We start from the raw sequence: 27,936 nt of genomic DNA, 5'->3' as shown, positions 1-27,936 counted from the left end.
ATTAGAAATAAGGCTCTGAGAAAGGCAATACATTAACTTCCCCTGACTTTTAAACGCAGATTGTCAAGTCAACAAGCATTTATTAAGCATCATCTGTGTGCCAGCCACACTGCCAAGTGCTGAGAACACAAAAAAAGAAAGGCCAAAGACAGTCTTCGTTCTCAAGGATAATAAGTCTAATGGCAGAGATGATATGCTAATAACTATGTACAAACACGATATGGAGAGGATCAATAGAAAATAATCTAAGAGAGAATGTACCAGCATTAGTAGGGGATCAGGAAAAGTTTGCTGAAGAAGATGGGATTTTAGCTAAGGAAACCCAGGATACCAGAAGGCTAAGAGTATTACAGACATAGAGAACAGCCTGTGAAAATGCAGAGTTAGGAGATGAAGAGTCTGTGCATGGAATCCAGTATCACTAGATCCTAAAGTATATTGAGGGGAGGAAAGTGTAAGACTGGAAAAGTAAGAAGAGATCAAGTTATAAGGACATAAAAAGAGGATCTTAATCTTTCATCCTGGAGCTCACTGCTTGGAGTGGGGAAGGGAAGAGAGAAAGGGGAGCGATATGGTCAGATCTGAATTTTAGGAATCTGAGGAAGATTGATTTAATAGCTGAATGAACGATAGATTGGAGTGGGGAGAAACTTGAGGTAGGTAGACTCACTAGCAAGCTATTGCAATAGTCCAGGTGTAAAGGGATGAGGGCCTGTACCAGGGTGGTGTCAGGGTTAGGTCAGAAGGGGGCACATACAAGAGGCATAGCAAAGGTAGAATCAATACTTAGTAAGAGATTGGATGTGGAGGGTGAGAGACAGAGTGAGAAGTTGAGGACGACACTAGGTTGTGAACCTGGGTTACCTGGAGAATGGTATTGCCCTCACTAACAGGGAAGCTTGGAGGGAAAGATAATGAGTTCAGTCCTGAACTTGTTGAGTTTGCAGTTTCTATGGGACATCCAGTTTGAGATGGCCAATAGGCAATTGGAAATGCAAGACTGGAAGTCAGGAGAAAGGTTAAGGCTGGATAAATTGGTCTGAGAAGCATCACTACAGAGATGACCATTGAATCTATGGGAGCTGATGAGGTCACCAAACAAAAGAGTATAGAGAAAAAACAGAAGAGGACTCAGGATAAAGCCCTCTTGGCAAAGCTCATTTGGATAAAGATCCAGCACAGGAAACTAGGAGTAGTCAGATAGTTAAGAGAAGAGATGAGAGAATAATGTCTCAAAAACCTAGAGAGGAGAGAGTATCAAGAAGAGAACGATTGATAGTGTCAAAGGATGCAAAAGCCAAGAAAGATGGAAATTGAGAAAAGATTGAGATCATTGGTAACTGTGGAGAGTAGTTTCATTTAACTGAAGAGACTAGGTAGCATAATGGATAGAGCCCTGGACACGGAGTGAGGAAAACTTGAGTTTGAGTCTTGTATCAAACACTATTCTTGCGACCTTGGGCAAATCACTTCAGTCAGCTAGGTGAACAAAGCTGTTGACTTTCAGGAATACCTGAATTGGAATCCTACCTCAAATATTTGCCAGGGTTATTCTAAGGATAAGATAAGATAACATATGTAAAGTGTATTACAGACCTTAAAAGGCTATATAAAATTGTTGACTTTGTTGTTCAGTTTTTTTTTTAGTCATGTCCAACTCTTTGTGATCCCATTTGGGTTTTTATTGGCAAAGATACTGGAGTGGTTTGCTATTTCCTTCTCCAGTTCATTTTACAGAGAAAGAACTAAGGCAAACAGGGTATTAAGTGACTCACCCAGGGTCACACAGTCAGTAAGTATCTAAGGCCAGATTTGAACTCAGGAAAATGAGATTTCCTGACTCCAGGTCTGGCACTCAATTCACTACACCAAAAATGTTAACTACTATGATTATTTAAGGTTGTCATAGCCTTTCCTAAGGGCAGTGATGAACTAAGAGACCAAGTGGTTATAAGAACGGCAATCAAGGTGATTATTGAAATCCCTAAGGAGGATGACAGTGGTTAGGGTGGTGAGGAACACCTGTAGGTAAGGTGCTAAAATCATGGAAAGTAGGGGAGGGTGGTCAGGATCAGTGGATGAAAGTATCTAGTATCAGGTGATATCTGAAGGTGACAGAGCAGGGTTGGCAGCAGTGAGCAAGAAATATGCCCATCCATCACCCTGGTTCTATGAGTAAGGGAGCATGAGAAAAAATATGTGGAACCTTTTGAAGAAAATCTGCTTCTTGTTACTTCCAGGAGATGGAAGGAGTGTAAGAAGGGAAGCTCAAAGATGAAGGGGAGAATGTCTTTAGCAGAGGAAGAATTCCAGAGAGCTTGATGGAAGAGGTGGGCAAAGCTTCCTTGCCTCACCCTCAAGGTACCTTAGTCCTATGCCCTCACCTTCACCCACACAGATGCACACAGTGCCCTGGACCTTTACTAATATCAACCTTTTGTCCCCAGCACAACAGGAAAATGAATATCTCCAACCAAGCTCTTCCGTTTGACTCTTCCACCTCACCCTCACTTACCTTGAGTTCCCTTTGCAGTTCTCGAAGCTTTACCAACCACTCAGGCTCTTGCTCTTTCCCTCGATGACGTCTTTCCAAGAAAAGAGGGTCTGACAGCTTCAGCTTTTCTGATAACTATGTAAAATTGGAAAGGAGAATGAAAAGGTGGGGAGCGAGGGAGAAATACAGGGGAAGTGGGGGAAGGGAAACAAGAGAGAAAAGGAAAAGAAACCCTTAAAGTACTGGCAAATCAAAATCACATCGAACAGCAATCTTTAAAGAAATAAATAGACCACTTCAGCAGCTTCCATTCCCATATCCATTAGGGAATAAAAAACATAACAGCTCTCTTGTATACATTGTAGTGCTTTGAAGTTCATAAGCAATTTACATGCATTACCTCATTTGGCCAGCCATAAATAACACAGAGCAATATCCGGCATAAATCATTACTGGCCCTTAGAAGGTAGCTATCGTCAAAGTTATGTGAATTCCACCATCACTGAGAACTAAACCTTCCCTACCAAGATGGGGTTGGGTCCTGGCCACCAGAACCCATTAGCATATATTACCATATATATGAAGCTCCAACCAATGTTTTCATTGATTATGGAACCGAAGCCTTCTAACACGGGGCCTCCTCTAAAATAAACTTTAGTTTTAAGAGAGGATAACTTTTTATTCCATGCCTAGTGAAGCTGATATTTTAAAAAAAAAAGTTTCAGCTGTTTCCCTGGATTTCTACTTGTTGTTTTGTATTTTTTTCAAAGCTGTGGGTTGATTTGTTTGTGTTTTCTTTTTAATGTATCCTGTATGTGATAAAATATTCTATGCGTTTAAAAGTATTTTAATAAGCCTTTTCTCCCTGTTTTAATCCCTTAAATATGTTCTTTAAGCCCCAATGTTTATAATTAGGAGAGCATTCTTTGAATTGTGTGGTTCTACAGTATTCAGAAAACAAATGAGAAGGTGGATTTCTTACACATCCCATGCCTACCCTCAGGGGTGCACAACAGCCTTTTTTTGTTCTCAGTTTCAGACTTCTTTCTGCTTATCATATCTGGACATGCATATGTGGTCAAAGGCTTCTGTTGGCTCCACTTTTACAGCATCTTCAAAGGAGATGGAATGGGGGTGCCTAAGCAGCTTTACAATGCCTTTCATTAAGTGACTCAGATAAAATGCGTTCCAGGAAGCCTTGGAGATGCTCACCTTGATGAGTTCTGCTAGTAGCACAGGGTGGCTGCTGTCTGTCTGACTCAGGAGGATTGAGCTGATACCCTCGCAGTAATGCAAAGCCTGGGATGTGAGACCATAATCTGCCAGACGGGAAGCATAAAGCAGTTTGTATACCTGTGAAGGAAAAAGAGGACAAATGGTGAGTTAGTCCAGGAGGGAATAACAAAAGAAAGAACTGTGAAGAAGACTTCTTGAAAGTCAGATGACTGACCACCCAGTTCCAAATGGCTTTCCTACTGAAGGATGGAAAGCTGCATACTATTAATTCCAAAAAAAGTCCAATTCCAAATCTAGTATGAGTTATCAGGAAATGCAGAAAGCCATGGGAATCAAACGAACTCAATTTTTCCATGGTTCTGGACCGTGAAATGAATTGAGATATCACATGCTTGTCATTCAGGTAATACAACTCTCATATCTTTCTAGTAAACTTTTAATGTACTCTGTAGCTCACTGTACATGCCATATCTTCCAACAGGCTACAAGCTCCATGAAGACAGGGCCAGTGTCATATCTATCTCTCTAATATACTTCTCATGTATTATATTTCTCCACTGAAGTTTTATTCCTATGCTTCATCGTGGTGTGCGGGTGATCTGCCAAAGATTATGCCTTTGGAACAGGTGTTCTGGCAGATCTGATCAACCTGGAATAGTTTCAGGTAAAGATCCAGTGATATACTGTATCTATTGTCAAATACAAAGGAACATAAATTTTGATCACTGAAACCTCACGAGGTATCTTGGGCTTTATAGGCTAGACTTCTTTTGTTAAGGACCATGCCTTAAACCCAAATCACTCTGATTTCTCACTGATTGACCAACAATAGGTCTCAGCCCAAGTCTCATTTGGTCATTGCTTGGGCTCTGATGGTTCACAGTGAGTGTAAATAGCAGTTGTTTCTGTTTTGTCCATTTTTTGTCTCATTTCTTACCTAGTTTTAATCACTGAATGGGTGTTGCCTCAAACAAACTAAGACCTGGGAAAGACCTTAACTTAAAATGGTCAATGTCTCTCACTGTATCCAGGACCATCTCCAGTCATCCTAATTTATATCTGGCCACTGGACCCAGATGGCTCAGGAGGAGTGAGTGAGGCTGGTGACTTTGCTCAGCCCTCCCTCACTTAAATTCAATTTATTTACAAATCATGACATCACCTTGCTGATATCATGGTCCTTCTTTGAGAATGAAGGATAAACAACAACAATCCAAACAGAAGAGAGTTATTAATATGTTGAAGAGCAATGGGTTGAGAACCAGACCTTGAGAACTTGGGAATCTTCATAGGCAGGAAGAAGGAAGAAAAAGATAAGCAAGAGGATAATAAAAGACAAGATGAACAGAGGTAGTAGGAAAATCAGGGCCTAGTCTTCTAGTGTCACAGAAGTCAAGAAGCAGAAACCACCAAGAAGTGAATAGCCAATGGTAGCAAGCCCCATATTTCTGGATAGCTGATATATTCTAATATTAAGTAGATAAGGACTTGGGATTCACAAAGGGCAAAGTAAGTTGGGAAAGATGAGCAAAACTAGCACTTCAATTTTGGAGAGATTCTAAATCAGCAAATACTGAAGAGGATAAAGAGATGAGTCTGGCCCATAAGAACAAATGTTATGAGACAGAAATAAAACTGAAGTACTTCTGAAAGGTGGCTTGGTTCAAGTAAAATTCCTGTTGAATATAAACTCCTGAAGAGGTAGCTAGGTGGTACAGTAGATGGACCACTGGATGTGGAATTAGGAAGACCCAAGTTCAAATCCCACCTAGTCACTTACTGTGTGACTTTGGACAAGTAACTTATGCTCATCTGCCTCAATTTCCTCATCTCACAACTATTGTGAGGATAAATTTAGATAATATTTGTAAAGTGTTACATAAATATTAATATTGAGAGCAAGAAGTATTTCTTTTTTGTCTTATTATATTCAGTACCTAATGCATTGCCTAGAACACAATGAGTAGTTCATAAGAGCATATTGGTTGATTGATGAATTATGTTGCTAGATTATTATAATTAGAATAACTTCTTATACCTACTAGCTGTATGACCATGAGCTATATACAAACTCTCTGAACCTGTTTTTCATCTGAAAATGGAGATAATAATGCTGATGGCAACTACCTCACAGATTTATTGTGGTTCAAGTGTAAAGTGCTTGGAAAACTTTAAAGTACCATATAATATACGATTTATGACTTTTTAATGAACAAATATGATTGTTTTCTCAATTTCCAACCTCGTTTACCCTCCTGCAGCATTTGTTGCTATCAACTGCCCTCCTGCAACCTAAATTTTCTCTTCTCTCTGGGTTTTCAGGACAGTGCTCTGTCTCGATTCTGCCAATACTTTTATGATCATTCCTTTCCCAAGTCCTTGTTTCTGTTTTGTCCAGAAACCCTGAGTGTCTTCCCCTCTCAGATTTATTTTTTTAACTAGGTAAAAGAGGTCATTCTCTGCCTCATTTCTTATCTAGCCTTAATCACCGAATGGGAGTTGCCTCAGTCAAACTGAGACTTGGGAAAGACCATCCTGGGCCATCTCCAGTCATCCTGATCTATATCTTGCCACTGGACACAGATGGCTCAGGAGGAGAAAGTGAGACTTCCTTAAATCCTGCCTTCCTGAAATCCAATTCACTTACAAGTGATGGCGTCACTTTCCTGATGTCATCATGGTCCTCTTCAAGAATGAAGGAAAAACAGCAACAACTCTTTCTGGAACATCGTTCATATCATGCCCTTGCTCACAATTATTGGTATACCCCAAAGCTTTGTCCTAGGCCATCTCCTATTTTCTCTCTACACTCTTTCACCTGGTGACCTCATCATTTCCCATAGCTTTAATTACCATCTCTATGAAGATGAGTAGGCATCTAAATGTAGTAGACAGAGCGCTGGGCCTAAGTCAGGAAGATTCATCTTCCTGAGTTCAAAACTGGCCTCAGACACTTACTAGCTGTGTGACCCTGGGCAAATCATTTAACCTTGTTTTCCTCAGTTTCCTCATCTGGAAAGTGATCTGGAGAAGGAAATGGCAAACCACTCTAGTATCTTTGCTAAGAAAACCCCAAATGGGATCACAAAGAGTTAGACATGATGAAAACAAACACAAAAATGAAGATGATTTTGAGGTCCATAGACCGAACCCTAGTCCCTGTTCTGAGTGCCAGTCATAAGCTGTCTACTGGATAATTCAAACAGGGTGTGTCATAAGCATAGCAAACTCAACAAGTCCAGGACAGAACTCATCATCTTTCCCCCTAAAACCTACCCCTCTTCCAAATTTCCCTATTCCCTGTTGAGAACATCACCATCCTTCTAGTTCCCCGGATTTCCAACCTCAGTGTCATCCCCAATGCCTCACTTTCCTTGCTCCCACAGAGCCAATCAGTTTCCAGATCTTATTGTTTCTACCCTCCTCCACATCTTTTCTATGTGTTCCCTTCTCTCTCTTCACACAGATACCACCTTAATTTATCACCCTTTCCCTGGAATATTGTAATAGCCTCCTCATTGTTCTCCCTGGCTCAAATCCTCTCAACTTCAATCCATCTTCCATACAGCTGCCAAAATTATTTTTCTAATATGTCGGTCTCCTACTTACTAAACTCCAGTGGCTCCTTCTTATCTCTAGGATCAAATATCAGTTTCTTTGTGGGTCATTTAAAAATCTTCACAGCCTTGCCCCACTGGGCCTTTCCAGCCTTATGACACATTTCCCCCTTCTCACACTATGCTCCAGCCAAGGGGCTCTGCTTATTGTTCCTCATATATGACACAATCCCTATGCCATTGTTCTGGCTGACCCCCATGGCCTCCTTTTTCACCTCTATCTCTTGGAAATCCTAGTTTCCTTCAAAGTTCAGCTCAAGCACCACCTTCCACATTCCCTCCTACCCCATAAAAATTATTTTGCATTTAACTCACACATATGTATATATATATGTATATATATATATGAGTTTAGATAGATAGATAGATAGATAGATAGATAGATAGATAGATAGATAGACAGATAGATAGATAGATAGATAGATATAGGCAGTTAGGTGGTATATTGAATAGAGTCCCAAGGACTGGAGTCAGGAAGATTCATCTCCCTGAGTTCAAATCTGTCTCAGATACTTATTAACTATGTGATGCCAGATAATTCACTTAACCCTTTTTGCCTCAGTTTCCTCATCTGTAAAAGGAACTGAAGAAGGAAATGGCAAACCACTTTAGTAGCTTTACCAAAAAAAAAAAAAACCCAACCCAAATAGGGTCATAAAGAGTTAGAAGAAGGGGTATGGGTGTATTTACATGTTATATACCCTGATAAATGTATACTCTTTGAGGGTAGGAAGTATTTCATTTTTGTCTTTGTAGCCCTATTACTAGCACAATGAGTGATACATAGTAGGTATTAATAGGTATGTAATAGAGGACCCAGTAAGCCTAGACCATATGAGCATGTTCAGAATGCCTGCACCCCCTTCAAAGTCTATATAGGAATCACATCTGCCAAACATTCTTTGCATACTCGTAAGGATTAGCCATCCCACACATTCCAAGGGTGCTCATACAGAATAGGCTCTCCTATTGAAAATGCTTGTGGATTGATTAGTTGATTGATTATCTTAATAAAGGGGTTTGCAAAAGTCTTTGCAACCAGTGACCTTGCCAGGGCTACAGATCCTTTACTCTAAAGATTATCTTTTGGTGAGAGAAGGGGATTGGACAGAACACTGAGCTTTTTGAGAAAAAATGATCAATTTTCCCAGGACATAAAGATGACTGGGAACCTGGAATAAGTAATTTATCACATGTACCTGATAGCCAGGGTCATCAAAGGTGAGGACATCAGTGGGACTAGCTGATCATGGATATGCTGCATCTGATATGTGGTGGTGCCAAGGAATGTAGTTACCTGGAAAGAAGGGATGAAGAATTTGGGCCGTCCCAACATCTGACAGTACTCGAAGATTTCCGTCCTTTGGATGGCCTCAGTGGTTGCAAATTTCAAAAACTCCTGACTAAAACCAGGGAATAATGGTAAATAAAAGAAGGTGAGGTATAGGGAAGAAATGGGGATTCCTTGTAGGCACACAAATGTACCACCACCTGCCTATGGTGGGGTTTTGATCTCTGGGTAAATTGCTTTAGAATGAAAATTATTCATAAGAGGTTGGGAACCTGGCATAAATGTTCTGATCTCCCCCATCAATACTACCGTCTAGAATTGGGAGAAAAATGCATGAGAATGCTGCCACTGAGTAGCTGTGAAATATAACCCTGGAATTTCTTACTAGAGAGACAAGCAGAGCAAGCTGAATCCAGAATACAGACTTTCCTACATCCTTCTCTTTGCAGTATAGGGGAACATTTCATCAGAGTTATTAACTCACATTGTGAATGACTTGTAAATTCTCTCTACTGGGAACATGGATAGGTGTGTTTTCCAGAGTGTCCCCAAAAATAAACCCTAACACCCCAGAAAAAAAGTCATTTCTCTGAGAAGAATCATCCTTAGTCCTGGAGATAGAGTGATCCTACTGTCCTAAGACCTGCATAGCTAAATCCAGAGAAGTTCAACACCCATGCAAGATGGCAACTAGGTGATGGATTCTTTCAGTGAAACAATATTTGGAAAAGAATGACATCAAGGAAGCGACTATCAGAGGTTCACAGAGAGGAAGATGAGAGTGGATGGCACAAAAGAAAACAGTGGAAAGAAGCAGAATAAGCTCCTACTATATTCATTGATCAGAAGAGAAATCAAAAGATTCTGTCTGCTCCTACCTCCCCACCAGCTTTCTCTGGTGCCTAAAACTGAGCAGAGAATAGAATGGTCATAGATTTAAATCTGGAAGGGACCTCAGAGACCTTGCAGTTGAAAATTCAAATTGTACAAATGAGGAAACTGAGGCCCAGGGAAGTAAATTAAACTTGCCCAAAGTCACAAGGACCAAATGAGATTTGAACGCAGGTCCTCTGACTAATCTAGATCTCGCTCTCTTTTCACTATATCCTATGGCCTCCTCAGCTTTAGAGTCACTCTCTACCTGACTCCTTACCTTTCCAGTCTTCTTATACCTTACTCTTCTTCAGATACTCTAAGATTCAGCAACACTGGCCTCCTGGCTGTTTCTCTCACGTGATGTTCCATTTCTTGAATCTATACATTTTCACTAGTTGTTCCCCATGCCTGGAATTCTCTCTCTCCTCATCTCTACCCCCTAATTTCTCTAGTTTCCTTCATGTCTCAATTCAAATCCCACTTTCTGCAAGAAGCCTTTCCCAGTCCCCTATAAAGCTGATGCCTTCCCTCTGACATTACATACCTCCAATTTAGTGTGTATATGTGTGTATGTAACATAAATACACATATACATGCATATATACATGTATATATACACATATACACGTATATACATGTATACACATATATACACATAGATAAATATATAGATGTTGCTTGTTCAACATTTGGATGTAGCTTCCTTCATTAGATGGTGAACTCACTGAGGGTAGGGGCTGTTGCCTTCTCTTTGACCTTACCTTCAATTTATCCTGTATATATCTTGAAGGTTTGCACGGAGTCACCGCCATTAGGCTGTGAGCTCTTTGAGAAGAGGGACTATTTTTGCCTTTCTTTGAATCCCTAGTGCTTAGCACTGTGCCTGGCACACTTAATAAATGCTTGTTGACTTAACTCTACATCGAGACTCTGTCTCCAGAAACTCCCTCTTAAAATGCAAACATGGTTCCCAAGAAGGCTAACATGTTACTGAAAACACACACTTATTATTATGTCATTAGAACAGAAGAATTTCTATGATGAGCTAGCAATCCCTTGGCAAGTAACAAGGGCTTGTCAGAGTGAGACTGGTAAACTTTGCTAAGGGGAGGTGAGTCCAGAACATAGAGTATTCCTAGGGAGAGCTGGTCAGAACAGAGTGTTGAGGCAGAGGGTGGGTGGGTGGTCGGGTTTGGGCAGCCAGGAGCTGAGGATACTAAGCCTCAAGAGGATGGAGAGAGAAGATGGCAAGGGAAGAAAGAAACCCAGTCTCTGAAAAAAAGACTCAGGCCAGCCTTGGCTGTCACAGGCACCCAGAAATTCCCAGAGAGCTCTAAAATGTTATCCAAGTTTGTTGCTTTCAGTTTGTGGGACCGGAGCACCACCTGGTGGCCAAATATATTTTATGCAAACACTAAAGTATTTTTTTCAATTCAAGTGGCATCTGCAGACCCCTGGTGGTCCATTATGGTTCATGCACCATTTCTCTACATCCAAAAATGCTGCCCAGGGATATTGCCCATGGAAACAATACTGGGGTTCTCATGAAAGAGAGGAGAAATCAAATGTGAAAGAGGAGATTATAAAATTCAAAATGTGCTTTTAAAAAAAAGGCCCTCCCTTCACACATGTTCCATCTACTTCCCCTCTGCTAACATATCCATGTACCTGTGGCTACTGCCCAGCAAAACCAGGTGGTCTGTCTTCACAGTGTAGTGACCAAAAGGCACATGGGCCATCAGGTAGCAGAAGTGAGCTGCCTCCAATAGTCCTTTCCCAGCTGGATGAGGAAAGCGAAAGAAAAATACATCAGGGTTGAGCCAGCCACCAGAGGAAGTATCCATGCAGAGATCAGTGAATCTGATGGTATTTGAAGGCCCACGCATGGATGCCCTCTAGTGGGCAAATCAAGAAATTCATGTCCCCACCCCACATTCTCAGTCTGGGATTTGGGGGCCTTGATAATTAGGGGAAAAAAATAAGAAGCAGGTGTGCTGTGACGGAGGCAGGATGGAAAGGTATTTAGTCAGGGTAAAGTGACTTCTGATTAGAAATTCATTGGTGTTTTTAATTACTGCTGAAATTCCCAAGAGTGGGAAGTGAGACTGTGCTGCCTGCCTGTGCCTCCACAGAATCCAACTAATATCTAAAACTTCTCACGAAGATCAGAGGAGACACACAGAATCAAGGGCAGATCTTTGTTCCTTTCCCCAGGGTTTCTATCTGAGAACTTCTCTCTCTCCAGTAAAATGTAAGTTTCTTCAGGACAAGAAATGATATATTTTTGTCTTTGTATCTCCTACACTTAGTACAGTGCCTAGAACTTAATAAAATTGGGTTGATTCATTGACCTTCCTTCCAAAGAGACAGGAGTATCTGGGGAATGGACCTCACAGCTCAGGTTTTATGGGCATAGTCTATGTTGAGACTTCTCTGAGTGGGTTTGAGGGGGAAAAAAAATCTCTGCATCCTTTGCCTTACCCAGGGTATCACCCATAGTAACAATGGCTTGCTGATGCAATTCAGGATCTCCAACCTGATTGGAAAGCATTACTGCCAGGTGTGGCCTCCAGTCTCCCCAGTGCTTGTCCCCACAGCACTGAAAAACAGAATGAGAAAGAAGACAGGTTAGTGGAATTTCCCCAAGCTGACCTTACAAGCAAATAGAGAAGGGGGATGTTTACTGAGAATCACAGGATTATAGAATCTCAGAAATGAGGAGGTCATTCATTCATTCATTCCCAACTAATGCAGGAGACCCTCTCCAACATCCCCGATGGCTTCTGCTAGCCTTTCAGGATCAGCCAACATGTCCTTGGATTGGAGAATCAGTATCTCTGCTGCTTCAGCACTTTCCTTCAAGTTGTCTGTATTCCAGCAGCCTCTCCTGATCTCCTATCTTTTCTCAATAGCATTACTGTCACCCAGTGACCCAAGAACTCAGGGAAAATAAACAAGCAGGGAAATTCAGTATATTGAGAAAATCAGTTATGAGGTGAGCCAAGAGCTGAGTGCTAGAATCCAAAGACATGGGTTAGAGGAGAAAAATCTAAGAAAAGCATCTAGCCCAACCCCTTTCCAATCTTGCAATTCCTTTACATCTGGGGTTCTCTGACTTTTTTGTATCTTAGACCCCTTTGGCAAGCTGGTGAAACCTAAGGACCCCTTCTCAAAATAAGGTTTTTAAATGCATAAAATACAATATACAGGATTTGCAAAGGGAAAGCAATTATATAAGGATGTAATTTATTTGCATCAAATTTCATAAACCCCTTGAAACACGTCCATAGATCCCAAGTTAAGAACCCCTGTTCTACAATATTTGGAACAAGGTCTCTTTTTTCTTGTTCAGTTTTGTCTGAGTCTTCATAACCCCATCTGGGGTTTTCTTGGCAAAGATACTGGAGTAGTTTGCCATTTCCTTCTCCAGTTCATTTTACAGATGAGAAAACTGAGGCAAACTTACCCAGGGTCACACAGCTAGTAAATATCTGAGACCAGATTTGAACTCAGGAAGACTGAAGACGAGTCTTCCTAACTCCAGGCCCAGCACTCTGTCCACTTAGCTCTTTACAAAGTTTCTTTTGTTTCTATTTAAACATCTCCAGCGATAGAAATGCTCTACCTCAAGAAGTCGTTAAGCTCCATTTTGGACAGTTTTGTTTGGCAATTCTTGATCACATGGTGCAATAATCTGCCTCTCTGTCACCCCTGATCCACCTGCCATCCCTCTTTCTGCCCTTAGTAGCTACAAAGAACACATTCAGTCCCCCTTTTACATGACAGCCTTTCTAATACCTGACCACAGCCACCATGTTCCTCTAAGTCTTCTGTTCATACAGGATGACTGAAAGGGCACTGGAATAAACAATGCATTTGAAGTGCTTCGTAAACCTTAAGAGCACTATATAAATGTCAGCCATTATTATTATCATTATTGATAAGAGGAGGAAGAGGAGGAAGATGATTCCTATAGTGGAAGACCATCTCCTCCCAAAAGTCTCAAATTCAACTATGAGAGATTCATCTTAGGGAGCTTAATAAAAGTGCACCTTAAAAATGCAAGTACCTCTTGGGAGGTCTGGCTCCAGAAGCCAGCTCTCTGGCTCTGACCAGGTCAGAGGACCTGTGTTCAAACCCCGCTCTGACTATTGAAGTTCTTCTGAGAGACAGTGTAGTTAAAATAGAATGTAAGTTCTCTGAGAGCCGGTCTTGTTTTTCTGCTTTGTTTTGTCTTGTTTTGTATCCTCAGCACCTAGCATAGTGCCTGGCACATACTAAGTATATACACTAAAGGCCTTAGCAATAACACTCCCTTTCTCCCCAAATGCCCTGTCCAGTCTGGGACTTGAAAACATCCTTTGGGAGAGTGAGATGGATAAATGCAGACAGGAAAAAGAGAAGTATGGAGAGAACCAGCCAGGAGCGATCCATCCTTAAAGAATAAGTTCAGGCTACTAGGCCTAGATGAAGTAACTGGAAGAAATGGCAGAGATGAGTGTGAAACTCTCATCAAAACAGCATGGAGAATGTGAGATGGGCCACAGGGCTCAAGGAAAAGGAAAGACAATGAAGGCTGTAAACTGAGGCCAGTGAGTTAGACTTTTGATTCCTGGGGGGAAATGATTGCAAGTATTATCAAAGTGAAGGTTGGTAAATATCTAGAAAGGCAAGCCGTGATCCCAAAGAACTAGTGTAGTTTCATCAAGAACGGGCCCTGCCAACCTGTCTGCATTTCCTCGTGTATGTGAAGGCAATAGCAAATCGTACATGGTAGATTGGCAGTTTCATGAGCAATCAACTTTTTTATTGTACTGTGTTGTGGAAATGTTTGTTTTGTTTCATGGATAGAAAATAAAATATTTTTAAAAATACACAATTAGGCCAAGCTCATCCCTTGTATCTCAGGCCATGGCCAACTGTCCTGACTTTTGTCTTGCCCCTGAACTTCAATGACTCTGGAAGAAAGAGTGAGGCTGACGGCTCTGTGCAATTTCTGCCTCACTTAAATCCAATTCAAGTCACCACCCTCATGATGTCATTAGTAGTCCTTGAGAACAAAGGACGAACCCTAACCAAACTGGTGGTAAGCATAGCATCAAGGACAGAAGCTGGGAAGTCAAGAAGGCCTGGGTTCAGGTTCTCCCTCTGACGTGTGTTATATGACAATGGGCAAGTCCCTTCTCTTTTCACTGCCAGGAAAATCTCTAAGACTATAAATTACAGATAGTAGCTAATCTACATTCAAAGTGGATAACCTCCTCACAAGGAGGTCCAAAACAAAACCACAACTCAAAAAATTTAGACTGGCAGTTCAGGAGAATGCAACAGATAGAGTTGACCTCGATTTCAGGTAAGCATTTGACAGTCTCTCTTGCTGGTCTCATGGACAAAATGGGGAGATGTGACCAATGGGATAGGAGAGTTGATTGGTGACTTGGAGAAGGGAAGCCAAAGAGTTAGTCATTCAATGCCAGCTTAAATGGAAGTTGCTAATGGAGTGTCTTGGAAATCTATGTTTAGACCCGTGCAAATGGATGTTTTTATCAACAAATTTGATAAAGCCAGAGATGGAAAACTAATCAGATTTGAAAATGGTATCAAGCAAATAAGAATAGTTCCTACGTTAGATGACAGGATCCAAGAAGGCTTGGACCAACTGGGTTTAATCTAGTAAGACAAAATTTAATAAGGGGGAAAAAAGTACCCCTGGGTCTAAAGAAATAAACTTCACAAGAACAAGACAGGAAAGCTATACATCAGTTCTTATGAAATGAATCCAGGAATTTTAGCGGACTCTAGGATTAATGTGAGTTAGTACTGCAATATGGAAGACAAGAAAAGGTAATGCCATCGGGGGCCACATTAAGAAATAAATTTTTTTAGCAAATAAGTTATTTTGATTATTACAAATAACCAAATTCACTATAAAGGACATATGAAGAAAGATGCCATTTGCATCCAGAGAAAGAACTGATAAGTAGAAGTATGTACAGAATATTGTATCTAGTGGCAGATATCTCTAGGGTGGGAATTGGGGGAGGGACAAAAAGAAATTTGTATGATAATTTGTTGTATATTTAAAAGGAATAACAACTTCTGCATAGTAGATTTACAGTTTCATGCCTAATCATCTTTTTATTGTATTATGTTAGAGAAATGCTTGTTTTCTTCCATAAATTAAAAATAAAACTTCAAAAAAGAAAAGTATAAAAAATAAGTCAAAAAACACAAGAAATAAATGATATCCTTTTAAAAAGTCAAAAAAAATCCTGAACTTGAAAGGCCATCCATGGACCATCCAGTCCAATGCTGTCATTTAATAGATGAGAAAGCAGAAGCCCGATGCGCTTATGTGACTTACTTAAGGTAATACAAGTGTTATGGTCTCATTGCACTCTGACCAAGTCAGACCAGTACTGTATTAGCTTTGGTTCTAAGCACTACCTTTCAGGAAGATCATCAGTAAGGAAGGATGCTGATAAGTTTGGGACTGTCCTGAGGAGGTTACCAGGATAGTGACCTTGAGATCATGTCTTGGAAGGAGTGGTTGAAACAACTGGAAATATTTATCCTAGAGAACTTAAGGCCATGATAACTGTAATCCATTTAAAGGGATAACACACAGAAAAACCATACGTACTACAGTGATTCACAATGTATTCTCAAAAACAGATGTCCCAAGCCTTTGCTAAGTATCTATAGGCTAAGGCAGCGAGGAAGGATCAGCTAGATTTCCACCAGAGATGGAAGGGTTACTTCAGGATGAACGTGGTCAGATAAAATAATGACAGTAAATATGGTACCTTTATAATGCAGTACTGCAAGTATGTGGGCCTGTCTCAGTCCTTCAGATTCATACAGTAGAACATGCCCACATTTTGTCAGCAAATCTACAAGGAGCTGTGTCACTGTGAACTTACTGGGTCAGCCTCGGACCCCAGGCCCCCAGCCGAATATGAGGGCTGGAAAACATCTGTCCCTTCTCTGACCTACAAAAATCTTTTTCTTCCTGGACCCCATGACTTCATATACCTGTTTGTTTTTCATATTTCAGTGTTTCCATTGGTTTAAGTCACCATTTTCATCAAGCAAATTCATGAAGATGGTTGTAATGAGGGAAAACTTCTCTTCTGCTTGGATATCACTTGGGGTTTTCATCTTTCTTTATTTCAACTACTTTATTGTTGCCACAAATTTTAGAAGTTTCACTGATGAACTATGGAAAAATATTCCTTTCAAAGTTTCCTACTTAGCTATTGGATCTTGGTTTTTTGTTTTGTTTTCAAGGACTTTATTGTTTCCATAAATTTTAGATGTTTCATTGATGAACTGTGGAAAAAATATTACTTTCAAATAGTTTCCTTCATAATGCTGCTGAGCTTCCAGATTTTGGTTCTTGCAGACATATCAATATATTGCCCTCCTATAAGAAGAATCACTCCTCTCATGACTGAAGGATCAATCTTAACCTCCATTTTCAGGATGTGAACTTTACTTAGGAAGCAGTTCAGGACTATTTTTCATTCTGAAAGAGTTGTCTCCTCTAAGGTAGATGCAGTAATAACTGAACATTGTACTTTCTACAATGCATATTCATTATGATAGAAAATGCCAAAATGACTCCTGGAATATTGTTTAAGTGACCCATTTCATCAAGAAAATTCATGAAGTTGGTTATGATGGAGGAAAATTTCTCTTTTGCTATTATGCTACTTAGAGTTTTCATTTTGTCAATGTGCTATATAGAGGGATTCATAATAAGAGTTAATCATTCCGGGTTCTTTCAAAGGTTTTGTTAACAGGTCCAGTTTATTGAGCTTAGATGAAGCAGCATGTCAGCCTTGAAGATCCTCCTCTTGAATTAGAGACTTGTTCTGTTGGTCCCAGAACATAGAATTTGGACCAGTGGGTAGGATTTGCAAAAAGGGATGTAAAGAAATACAATACATCCTAATAATTAGAGTTATCCCAAAGGGAAATGGGCTGCTTCGGGATACAGCAGTTTGCCCCTCACTAAATCTCATTTGCCTCAGATAAACTGAGGCCTGGGAAAGACCTTAATTTAGAAACACCAAGGACATCCGTTGCACCCTGGGCCATTGCCAGTCATCTTGATTTTTGTTCTGCCACTGGAGTTTGATGACTCTGGAGCAGAGTGAGGCAGATGACTCTGCATAGTTCTGCCTCACTTAAATCTAATTTACATACAAGTCAATGCATCACCCTCATGATGTCATTCGTCTTCTTTAAGAATTAAGGGCGAATACTAACAACAAAGGTCATTTGGGCAGCTAGGTGTCTCAGTGAACAGAGTGCCAAGCCTGAGCTCATCTTCCTGAGTTCAAGTCTGATCTCAGACATTTACCAGCTGTGTGACCCTGGACAAGTCACTTACCCCTGTTTGCCTCAGTTTCCTTGTCTATAAAATGAGCAAGAAAGGAAATGGCAAACTATTCCAGTATTTTTTCCAAGAAAACCTCAAATTGGGTCACAATGAATTGGACACCACTAAAACAACTGGACAATAACAACAAAATGTCATTTTGAAGATAGTGAGGGGCAGAGTCCCATATCCTAGGGATAGTTTTAGGGAATTTCCTATTGGACTAGCTCAAGAGTAGGAAACCTGTGGTCTTGGAGCCACATATGGCCCTCTAGGTCCTCAAGTGCGGCCTTTTGACTGAATCCAAATTTCATAGAAGAAATCCCTTTAAAAAAAAGATTTGTTCTGTAAAACTTGAACCCAGTCAAAAGGCCACACCCAAGGACCTAGAAGGACATGTGTGACCTTGAAACCACAGGTTCCCCACCCCTGGACTAGAGGTTCTCTGAATTTCTGAACCTCTCTAGCTCTACCTCTGAGACTCCATGACTTTGTAAAGCAAGTCCAGACTATGGTTTCCTCACTGTACCACAGGGAATAACATGATACCTCAAGACTAAATGATTATCAGAATACTCCGGGACTGTGAATTCCAATATTGTATCTACCATATCTTAGCTCAAACATTAGCTCATAGTGACTCAGTTTCCTCATCTGCAAGATATTAATTCTCCCTGATAGGGCCATTGGAAAATACAAGTAATCATAATGATAATGAATAACCTGGCATGATCAAGAACTTCTTCTCAGTTTCCACAGCAGCCAACCTGAGGTATCATGAGAATCACTTCACAGGAGCTAATGTGACTGACTGCAGGACCAACTCTTGTTGGCAAGTAGCTACCCATGGAGGAAGAGAAGGAGAAACCCAGGGAAGAGTGATGGATTCTTCTGCCCCTCACTGTAAAATAAGCCAACATTGAATTTCCAAATGGGCCTATCCCACAACACAAAGGTCCCCGGAGTGGGGGTCTGTGGTCAGGTATACAGTACCATGGCTGCCTGAGGAATCCTTCCTGACATGAGCTGGAAGACAGTCTGCAGGGGATCATTGACAGCCAGAGAGCTAATGAAGCTGAGAACAAATGAAAAAGACTATAATCAATTTATCATTTGGGATCACGGACCAAACTGAGAAAACAATGGTGTCTGTTCACCTCAGACATGGAAAAAAGCTTTTTCAGCTTTTTAAGATGCTGCATTTATGAAAACAGGAGCTTCTTTCTACAAAAAATCATGGGTCACAACAATCATAATAACATTAATAAGGATAATAATGATAATATGAACAATTTATTCATTAGTAATTAATAACGACAATAACTAACACTTGCATATCACTTTAAGGTTAATAATAATAAGGTTAACAAAGCACTTTATATAGGTTATTTCATATGATTCTCACAACACTCCCATGAAGTCAGTGCTATAATTATCTCCTTTTTATAGATGAGGAAACTGATCCCAATTACTCATTGTACCATACACTCTTATAAGAGAATTATCTGCCTAGGGTTCAAGCCTGAGGGGAAGTACTCCTCTTTGGCATTGAGACTTGAACCTTACAATTTTTGAACCATCATATTTCATGTAAGGAAGAAGTCATCATCCTCCAAGAGGCAGGCTCCATAACACAGAGATCAACTCCCACTTTGGGGCTCCTCTGCAAGGCATCCATTCTCATCCTCATCCTCCTTGTCCTCTTCCTCCACCTTCTCCTACTCCTCCTTCTCCACCTACTCAGCCACCCATCAGCTCCTAATTGCATATCAGCTTTCTGGGCCAAATTCATAGGCCTGGATGTAAGTGGGGATTTTTTCTTATCTCATCACAAGCATAAAGCTGCCCAGGCTTATAATTCTGTGCTCATAAGCACTTAATGGCCATTATCAATAACCAAAGAGGTGTGGAACAGGGACCAGAAATTATCCTACTGATGACCAACTGCAGAATATACTTAACAAGGATATAATAAGGTCTACAGCTGATGTGAGATTTAAGGATATTCTGTGGGAGATATTTTTTACAACCCACCGGCTCCCATCAAAGAACAACAGGCCAGAACAAAGGGCTAAAACAACGACAAGTCCTGCAGAGGTGGGAGTGGTGGGATGCTCACTGCTATCAGCCCAAAAGGGATTATGTCTCAGAACAGCATCTCTTTTGTAATATCACCCTGATGTTGGGAATTTGAAATGCTTTTAATGATATGATTTTGGAACTCTTCCCACTTTAAATTTTCTTGACATCACTGTTGCTATTCAGTCATTTTCAGTCATATCTGCTTCTTTGTGACTCCATTTAGGGTGTTCTGGCAAAGACCCTGGAGTGGTCTGCCATTTCTTTCTCCAGTCTATTTTATAGGGGAAGAAGTTGAGGCAAACAGGGTTAAGTGACTTTCCCAGGGTCACACAGCTAGTAAGTGTCTGAGGTCATAGTTGTATTAAGAATGATGACTTTTCCTGTCTTCAGGCTGGAACTGTATCCACTGTCACCAAAATGTCCTTGCCATAAGACAAAGTTATTCTTGGTTTCATATGCCAGCAGGTCTAGGGCAATAAAATGATTTGACTAATCACTATGTAGAACAGCTTCCCCTGCTAGCATGACAATCACTCGATCTTAAAGAAATACTACAAATATTCCCTTTCTATTCAACCTTCCTCTTACAATTCAAATAAATACTGAATTGGCTTCATAGATATAACCAATGAAAGATAAATACTAAAGCATAATCTTCCAAACCACTTAATTTTTTGTAGACCATATCCCCTATAAAAATATTTCTAAGATGTTTTGCTGTTTTTTGGCAGGAAGAAAGGGTCAAGAATATCTAAGTAAGGTTCTCTGTAAATAAGCTTGTTGTGTTTGCTTTGAAAAATCTGTAAAAGATGAATCTGTGCCTGGTTCACAATAAAAAAGGAGAATATGAAATGTGCACATCATTATTTCTTGGAATCCTATATTCTCTCCCATACCACACCCCCACAATCCACTAAAAGTAGAGAAGGCACCATAAGCAAACACAGGTTCCTACCTACCCATTCATGACCCAGCTATAGGTCCTCAGGTCCATCTTGCTGGACAAGAAGAGTGCATGGCCCCACAAATGGTTCCTCATGGCCCATTCCAGGGCTTCCTAAAATCAAGAATGCATCTAAGTCAGTATCAACCTTCTGGACGCACCACTACTGAAACTGGTATTACTTTACTTGGAGTTTATTCATCAGACTTAGGTTGAGGCACTTATATGGCATAGTGGCAAGTGACAGGCAGTTCACACATTCATTGTTCATCCTTCATTTTGGAAGAGGAGCAGTGACAACATGGGGTGTTGTGTGTGAATTCAATTTAAGTGAGGCAGAGTTATAAGACTTGGAATCCAGAAGACCTGATTTGAACTCTGCTTCGGATACTCCCTAGCTGTATGATCCTGAGTAGGCAATTTAATTTCTCTATGCCTCAATTTCCTCTTCTGTAAAATGGGAATAGCAATAGCATCTATCTTACAAGGATGGAGGGAGGTTCAAATGAGTTAATAAGTGTAAAGAGCATTGTAAAGCTTAAAGCATTATATAAGTGCTAGCTACTAGGAGTACTAGGACAAGTCACAAGCTCTTTTAGAAACTCACATATGGTGCCAAGGTGGCAGAGTGAGGAAGGAACCCTTTGAAGCCCTCTCAGATCCCCTCCAAACAACTAGAAAACTGCCTCAGAATTGATCCAGGATCATGGAAGCAGGTCACCATCCTAGCAGGAAAGGTCTGTCTCACTGGAGTAGAAGGGGAACAACCCAGCAGCAGGGACCCACGCCTCGGGCAGACCAGCAATAAGATATCTCCTCCAGGGCCAGCCATCAGAAGGACTCTGTTACCATAGCAACCTAGCAGCAAGGCTCCATCTGTGCAGCAGGTCAGCAGCTAAACCATACAACCTAGGGAAGCCAACAGTCAGGCCCCATTCCCATACAAACCAGAATGGAAACCTACCCTCCAGGGAAAGCAAATAGCACACAGCTAAGCTCCGAAGCCCAGTGAAAACCAGCACCAGCCCCAGCACAAAAAACTTGAGAGTGTGCAGGACCAGAACCCAACTCTCCAATAAAAACATCAGAACACCTCCCAAAAAAAGGCAGAAAAATGAGGCAAAATAAAAACTTGACTATAGAAAGTTATTATGGTGACAGTGAGTATCAAGGCATAAACTTAGAAGAAAACAATAGTGTCAAAATGCCTACAGGTGAAACCTCAAAGAAAAAATATAATTTGGTCTCAGATCTAAACAAAATTCCTGAAAGAGCTTTAAAAAGATTATTAAAAGCAAATTAGAGAAGTAGAAGAAAAATTGGGAAAAGAAAAAAGAATAATGCAAGAGATTATGAAAAAAAAATATTGGAAAAGATATACAAAAATTTACAGAGGAAAATAAATGCCTAAAAAATAGAATTGGACAAATAGAAAAGGAATTTAAAAAGGTCACTGAAGAAAATAATTACTTAAAAATAGAATTGAACAAATGGAAACTAATGACTCTATGAGACATTAAGATATGATAATGCAAAAATCAAAAAAAAATTTAAATAGAAGAAAATGTGATATTTCTCATTGGAAAAAAAAAAACTGACCTAGAAAGTAGATCCAGGAGAGATAACATAAGAATTATTGAACTACCTAAAAGTCATGACCCAAAAAAAACTTAAGCCTGGACAACATCTTTCAAGAAATAATCAAAGAAAACTGCACTGATATTGTAGAACCAGAGGGCAAAAGCAAAATTGAAAGAATCCACTGAGCACTGCCTGGAAGAAATCCCAAAATGGAAACTCAAAGAAACATCATATCCAAATTCCAGAGCTCACAGATCAAAGGGAAAGTATTGCAAACAGCCAAAAAGAAACAAGTTAAATAGCATAAAGGTACAGTCAGGATTACACAGGATTTGGGAGCTTTCACTTTAAAGAACCAGCGGACTTGGAATATGATATACCAGAAGACAAAGGAGTTAGGATTACAACCAAGAATCACCTATCCAGAAAAACTGAATATAATCTTGGGGGAGGGGAGGGGAGGTATTTGACATTTAATGTAATAGGGGACTTACAAGCATTTCTAATTAAAAGACCAGAGCTGAATAAAAAATTTGACCTCCAAATACAAGACACAAGGGAAACATAAAAAGATAAAACAAAAAAGAGAAAACATAATAAATTCAATAAAGTTAAACTATTTATATTTCCATATGGCAAGATAATATTTATAACTCTTAACAGCTTTATTACTATAAGAGCAATTAGGAGAAGTATATGTAGATGTAGGGTGTGGATATAAGGTGACTTTGATAGGATGTTACCAAAAAAAAACAAAAAGCAAAATAAAAGGATGAGAAAGAAAATTGTATTGCAAGAGGAAGGAAGGTGGAGATTGAATGGGGTAAATTAAAAAAAAGAGGTACGAAAGAGTTATTATAATGGAAGGGAAGATGGGGGTTGGGAGTGATGGACAAAGCAAGTAGGGGTGGCAATCATGATCTCAGGCAAAACAGAAGCAAAAATAGATCTAATTAAAAGAGATAAAGAAGGAAGCTATATCTTGCTGAAAGTTACCAAAGACAACAAAGTCATATCAATATTAAACATATATGCACCAAATGGTATAGCATCTAAATTTTTGAAGGAGAAGGCAAATGAGTTATAGGAGGAAATTGATAATAAAACTATACTAGTGGGGGACCTCAACTTTCCCCTTCTGGAACTAGATAAATCTAACAAAAAATAAACAAGAGAGAAGTTAAGGAGGTGAATAAAATTCTGGAAAAGTTAGATACGATAGCTCTCTGGAAAAAATTTAATGGGAACAGATAGGATTATACCTTTTTCTCAGCAGTACACGGCACCTACACAAAAATTGACCATATGTGAGGACATAAAAACCTCACAACCAAATGCAAAAAAGCAGAAATAATAAACACATTCTTTTCAGATCACAATGCAATAAAGATTACATTCAATAATGGACAATGAAAAGAGACATTAAAAATTAAATAATCTAATGCTAGAAACAAGTGGTTCAAAGCACAGATCATAGAAACAATTGATCAAAGAAATGTAAATTAAAACAACTCTGAGATACCACCTCACATCTCTCAGTTTTGCTAATATGATAAAAAAAAAAGGAAAATGTTGGATGTTGGAAGGAATATGGAAAAACTAGGACACTAATGCAATGTTGGTGGGGTTGTGAACTGATCCAACCATTCTGGAGAGTAATTGGTAACTGTGCCCAAAAGGTATACTGCACATATTCTATGATCCAGCAATATTACTGCTAGTTCTATATCCCAAAACCATCCAAAAAATTGGAAAAGGACTCATTTGTACAAAAATATTTATAGTAGCTCTTTATGTGGTGGTTAAGAATTAGAAAATGAAATGGATGCCCATCAACTGGTGAATGGTCAAATAAGCTGTGGTATAGGATTATAATGGAATATTATTGTGCCGTAAGAAATGGCAAGCAGGATGATTTCAGAAAAACCTGGAAAGACTTACATAAATTGATGCAAAGTGAAGTGAGCAGAACCAGGAGTATTGCACACAGTAACAGCAACACTGTACGATGAAGAACTGTGAACGACTTAGCTATTCTCAGCAATACAATGATCTGAGACAATCCCAAAGGACCAATGATGAGGCTAACTATCTGCCTCCAGAGAAAGAATTGATAATAATTGAATATAGATTGAAGCATGCTATTTTTCACTTTCTTTTTTTCATTCTTATACAAAATGACTAATAAGGAAATGTTTTATACAATTGTACATATATAACTATATCTGATTGTTTTCCATCTCAGGTTAGGGGAGAGGGGAGGGAAAGAGAAATAGAATTTGGAACTCAAAACTTTAAATTAAAATGTTTAAAAATTGGAAAAAATAAAAACCATTTAATTAAGTATAAGGTATTAAGTATAAAAATTGCTTTTCTTGTGTGTGTGTGTGTGCAGAGTCTAGTGCATAGTACACATTTGATAAATGTTTTGTAATTGAATGAAAAAAAAGCTCACATAGTAACATTAAAGAGACACTGCCTGATACATAGGATATACTTAATAATACTTTTTCCTACTCCTCCCTCTGCCCCTCCCCACATAAGTAAAAGCATTTATACATATAGCACTTATAAATGTTATCACATTTGATCTTCATAACAACCCTGGGAGATGGGTGCTTTGAGTACCACTTTTTTTCACTGTTTATGATATTTTCAAGGTATTATTTATTTTAACACTCTCTTCTTTTTAAATTTTGAATTCCAAATTCTCTCCCTCCCTTTTGCTTCCTCCCACACCCACTGAGAAGGCAGGCAATATGTATTATTCCCTTTTTGCATATGAGGAAACTGAGGCAAGCAGAGGTTCAGAGACTTGCTCAGGGTCATACAGCTAGTGTTTGAGGCTGGATTTGAACTCAGGTCTTCCTAACTTCAGGCCCAGTACTCTATCCACTGTACCACCCAACTGATTATTTCTTCTACTAGCTTCCTCCTCCCCTTCCTCCACTTCCCAAGAACCTCTGGCTAGCAGATGGTAACCATTCTTCAGATTTAGCCAAGTCAAATACCCTTGACCTTAGCAAAGGTCAAAAAATCTCTGTCTAATACACGAGAAGCAGCAGAGGAAATACCAGTGCTATAACTTTAATCCCAATACTGGACTTAACCAGCTCTTCAAAGAAGCAAACTAAAAGCAGGATCCATGGGCCTGGGCCCACAGGCACAGTGTTGATGTTAAATTAATAACGAGTAAAGGTTACATGCTCTAACAGCTACTGTCAGGGACAATATTCACACCTCTCTAAGGCTGAATCTATCATGTCAATGACTCCATGAGAGAGGAAATGGATCTAACTTTTCCTTAAAGTGTAGATTCATTCAACAAATATTTATTAAACGGTGGATGTGTGTAAAGAGCTGTGCTAGTTTTACCCATTATTTCCTCAATGCCAGGAAATTTGTCATTTGAGGACACTAATGAGCTAATGAGCTAATTTTACCTCCAGGTGTAAAGAAATTGATCATCCTAAACAACTCTCCATTTAGTCCTTTCAGAGAGAGAGGGAGAGAGAGAGATTATGGCTAGAGAGCAGGCCTCAGCCTCAGAGTCAGGAAGATCCAGGCTTAAGTCCAGCTTCTGACACATACTGTCTGTGTTTCCCTAGGCAAGTCACTTAGCACCTCAAAAGTTAACCTCACACAGTGTCATAGGCACTCTAAGAAGCTGTGGGGGGAAAAGGAAGGAAGTCAGGGAGGGAGGGAGGGAGGAAGGAAGGAAGGAAGGAACTACCATGTAAAGAAACTGATGTTTGGCCCCTTAGGTTACCAAATCTTCTTTGTGCTGTGTGTGTTTGTCCTTCGTTGCCAAAGAAGACCATTCCCTCAGAGAAATAATGACATGACTTGCACTTGACTGTTTTGAGTAAGGGAGGGACCTGCACAGGCAGGTCACCAGCCTCACTTCTCTTCCAGAGCCATCTGAATCCAGTGACCAGATATTCATCAGAATGACTGAAGATGATCCAAGATGAGGCAGTTGGGGTTAAGTGACTTGCCCAAGGTCACACAGCTAGTGAGTGTCAAGTGTCTGAGGTGAGATTTAAACTCAGGTCCTCCTGACTCTCCCACTGGTGCTCTATCCACTGCAGCACCTAGCTGCCCAATACTTTGTGCTAGTCAAAACCTGTCACCCTCTTATATGACTGGACTGTTTCAATCATGAGACTCCAACATATATCACTGCTCAAGGAATCCCTATAATGTCCCCTCAACATTTTTTTAAAAATTTTACTAAATCACCCTATTGTTGTTCAGTTATTTCAGTCATGTCTGACTCCTCGTGACCCTATTTGGGGGTTTTTTGGCAGAGATATTGTAGTCCTTTGTCATTTTACAGATGAGGAAACTGAGGTCAGTAGGGTTAAGTGACTTACCCAGGGGCACACATCTAGTAGGCACCTAAGGCCATATTTGAGCTCAGAAAGATGAATCTTCCTGATTCCAGACCTGGTGCTCTATCCACTACACTACCCAGAAGTCATCTAGCAACCCACACCTGTCTAGACTGCTTTAAAAATAAAACTCCTTGTGGAATTTAAGCTTAAAATTAGAGATTACTTGCCTTCTTTCTTCCATAGAAGAGAAGTTTAGTGAATTTCTCAATAATCTGTGCTGATGTCTGTATGCTGGGTGGAATCTCACCAGTGATCAGGTTAGGTATCCCAGAGCTTGGTACTGGCCAATCTTCATCGGTCAAGTTGATCAGGTTAGCTACAGGGGCTTGTCTTTTATATTTCTCCAACTTCTTGCAGTCTTGCATCAACAGTTCAGCTACATCTGACCCCACCATTGACTTCAGAGCAAAGAGAATAAATCATGAGGCCTATTACAAGAGTCCAGTAACAGTCTAGGGTGATCCTAATCTATGGGTCAGGCTAAGAAAACAATGACATCTGGGCCTTGCCCTTTCTAAAAGAGTTATATAATAAGAGAAAAGTTATTTACTCTACCTTCCTCTACTCCACCCCACTCCACACCACCATCCGTGTGTACACGCACACACACACACACATACACACATGCACATACACACACATACACACACACACACACTCACACACACACTTGCACAGGAGTAATGTTTCTCATAAATCACTTGGCTAACCATTCTTCAACATTCATCCCGCACTAACACTGATGCCAACAGCCATGACTTCTCTGGAAGGCCATCAGGAGCAAGTTAAAGAAAAAATAACTTTTGTGGGGTTATTACCAGGCTGAACCATCATCCACAGTCTTGGGATGTAAATGGAAGGGTTCACATTTTAAATTGGTATGTGTGCAGTGCAGAGGATACAGGGTCATCCTTGAGGGTCAGAAGACCTGGGTTCAAGTCTTGTTTCTGATATTTTCTAACTATGAAACAAGGGAATGTCACAACTTCCCAGTGACCCAATCAGCCCTCTAAGACTCCACATACTAGCTGTT

At 40.0% G+C, this 27,936-nt stretch overlaps 1 protein-coding gene across 1 annotated transcript in view; it reads right to left on the bottom strand.

Moving 5' to 3' along the window:
• SEC16B (SEC16 homolog B, endoplasmic reticulum export factor) overlaps positions 1 to 27,936 on the bottom strand; it is a 77,172-nt gene that overhangs the window by 18,980 nt on the left and 30,256 nt on the right. The window contains 8 exon segments of the mRNA XM_072648558.1: positions 2,516 to 2,629; positions 3,707 to 3,847; positions 8,645 to 8,750; positions 11,183 to 11,294; positions 11,996 to 12,113; positions 18,894 to 18,975; positions 20,942 to 21,039; positions 27,071 to 27,301. Coding sequence (XP_072504659.1) covers positions 2,516 to 2,629; positions 3,707 to 3,847; positions 8,645 to 8,750; positions 11,183 to 11,294; positions 11,996 to 12,113; positions 18,894 to 18,975; positions 20,942 to 21,039; positions 27,071 to 27,301 — 1,002 coding nt within the window.

This window comes from Notamacropus eugenii, chromosome 2, assembly GCF_028372415.1.
Source record: "Notamacropus eugenii isolate mMacEug1 chromosome 2, mMacEug1.pri_v2, whole genome shotgun sequence".
NCBI lineage: Eukaryota > Metazoa > Chordata > Mammalia > Diprotodontia > Macropodidae > Notamacropus > Notamacropus eugenii.
This window is presented reverse-complemented; position numbering and strand designations above follow the sequence as displayed.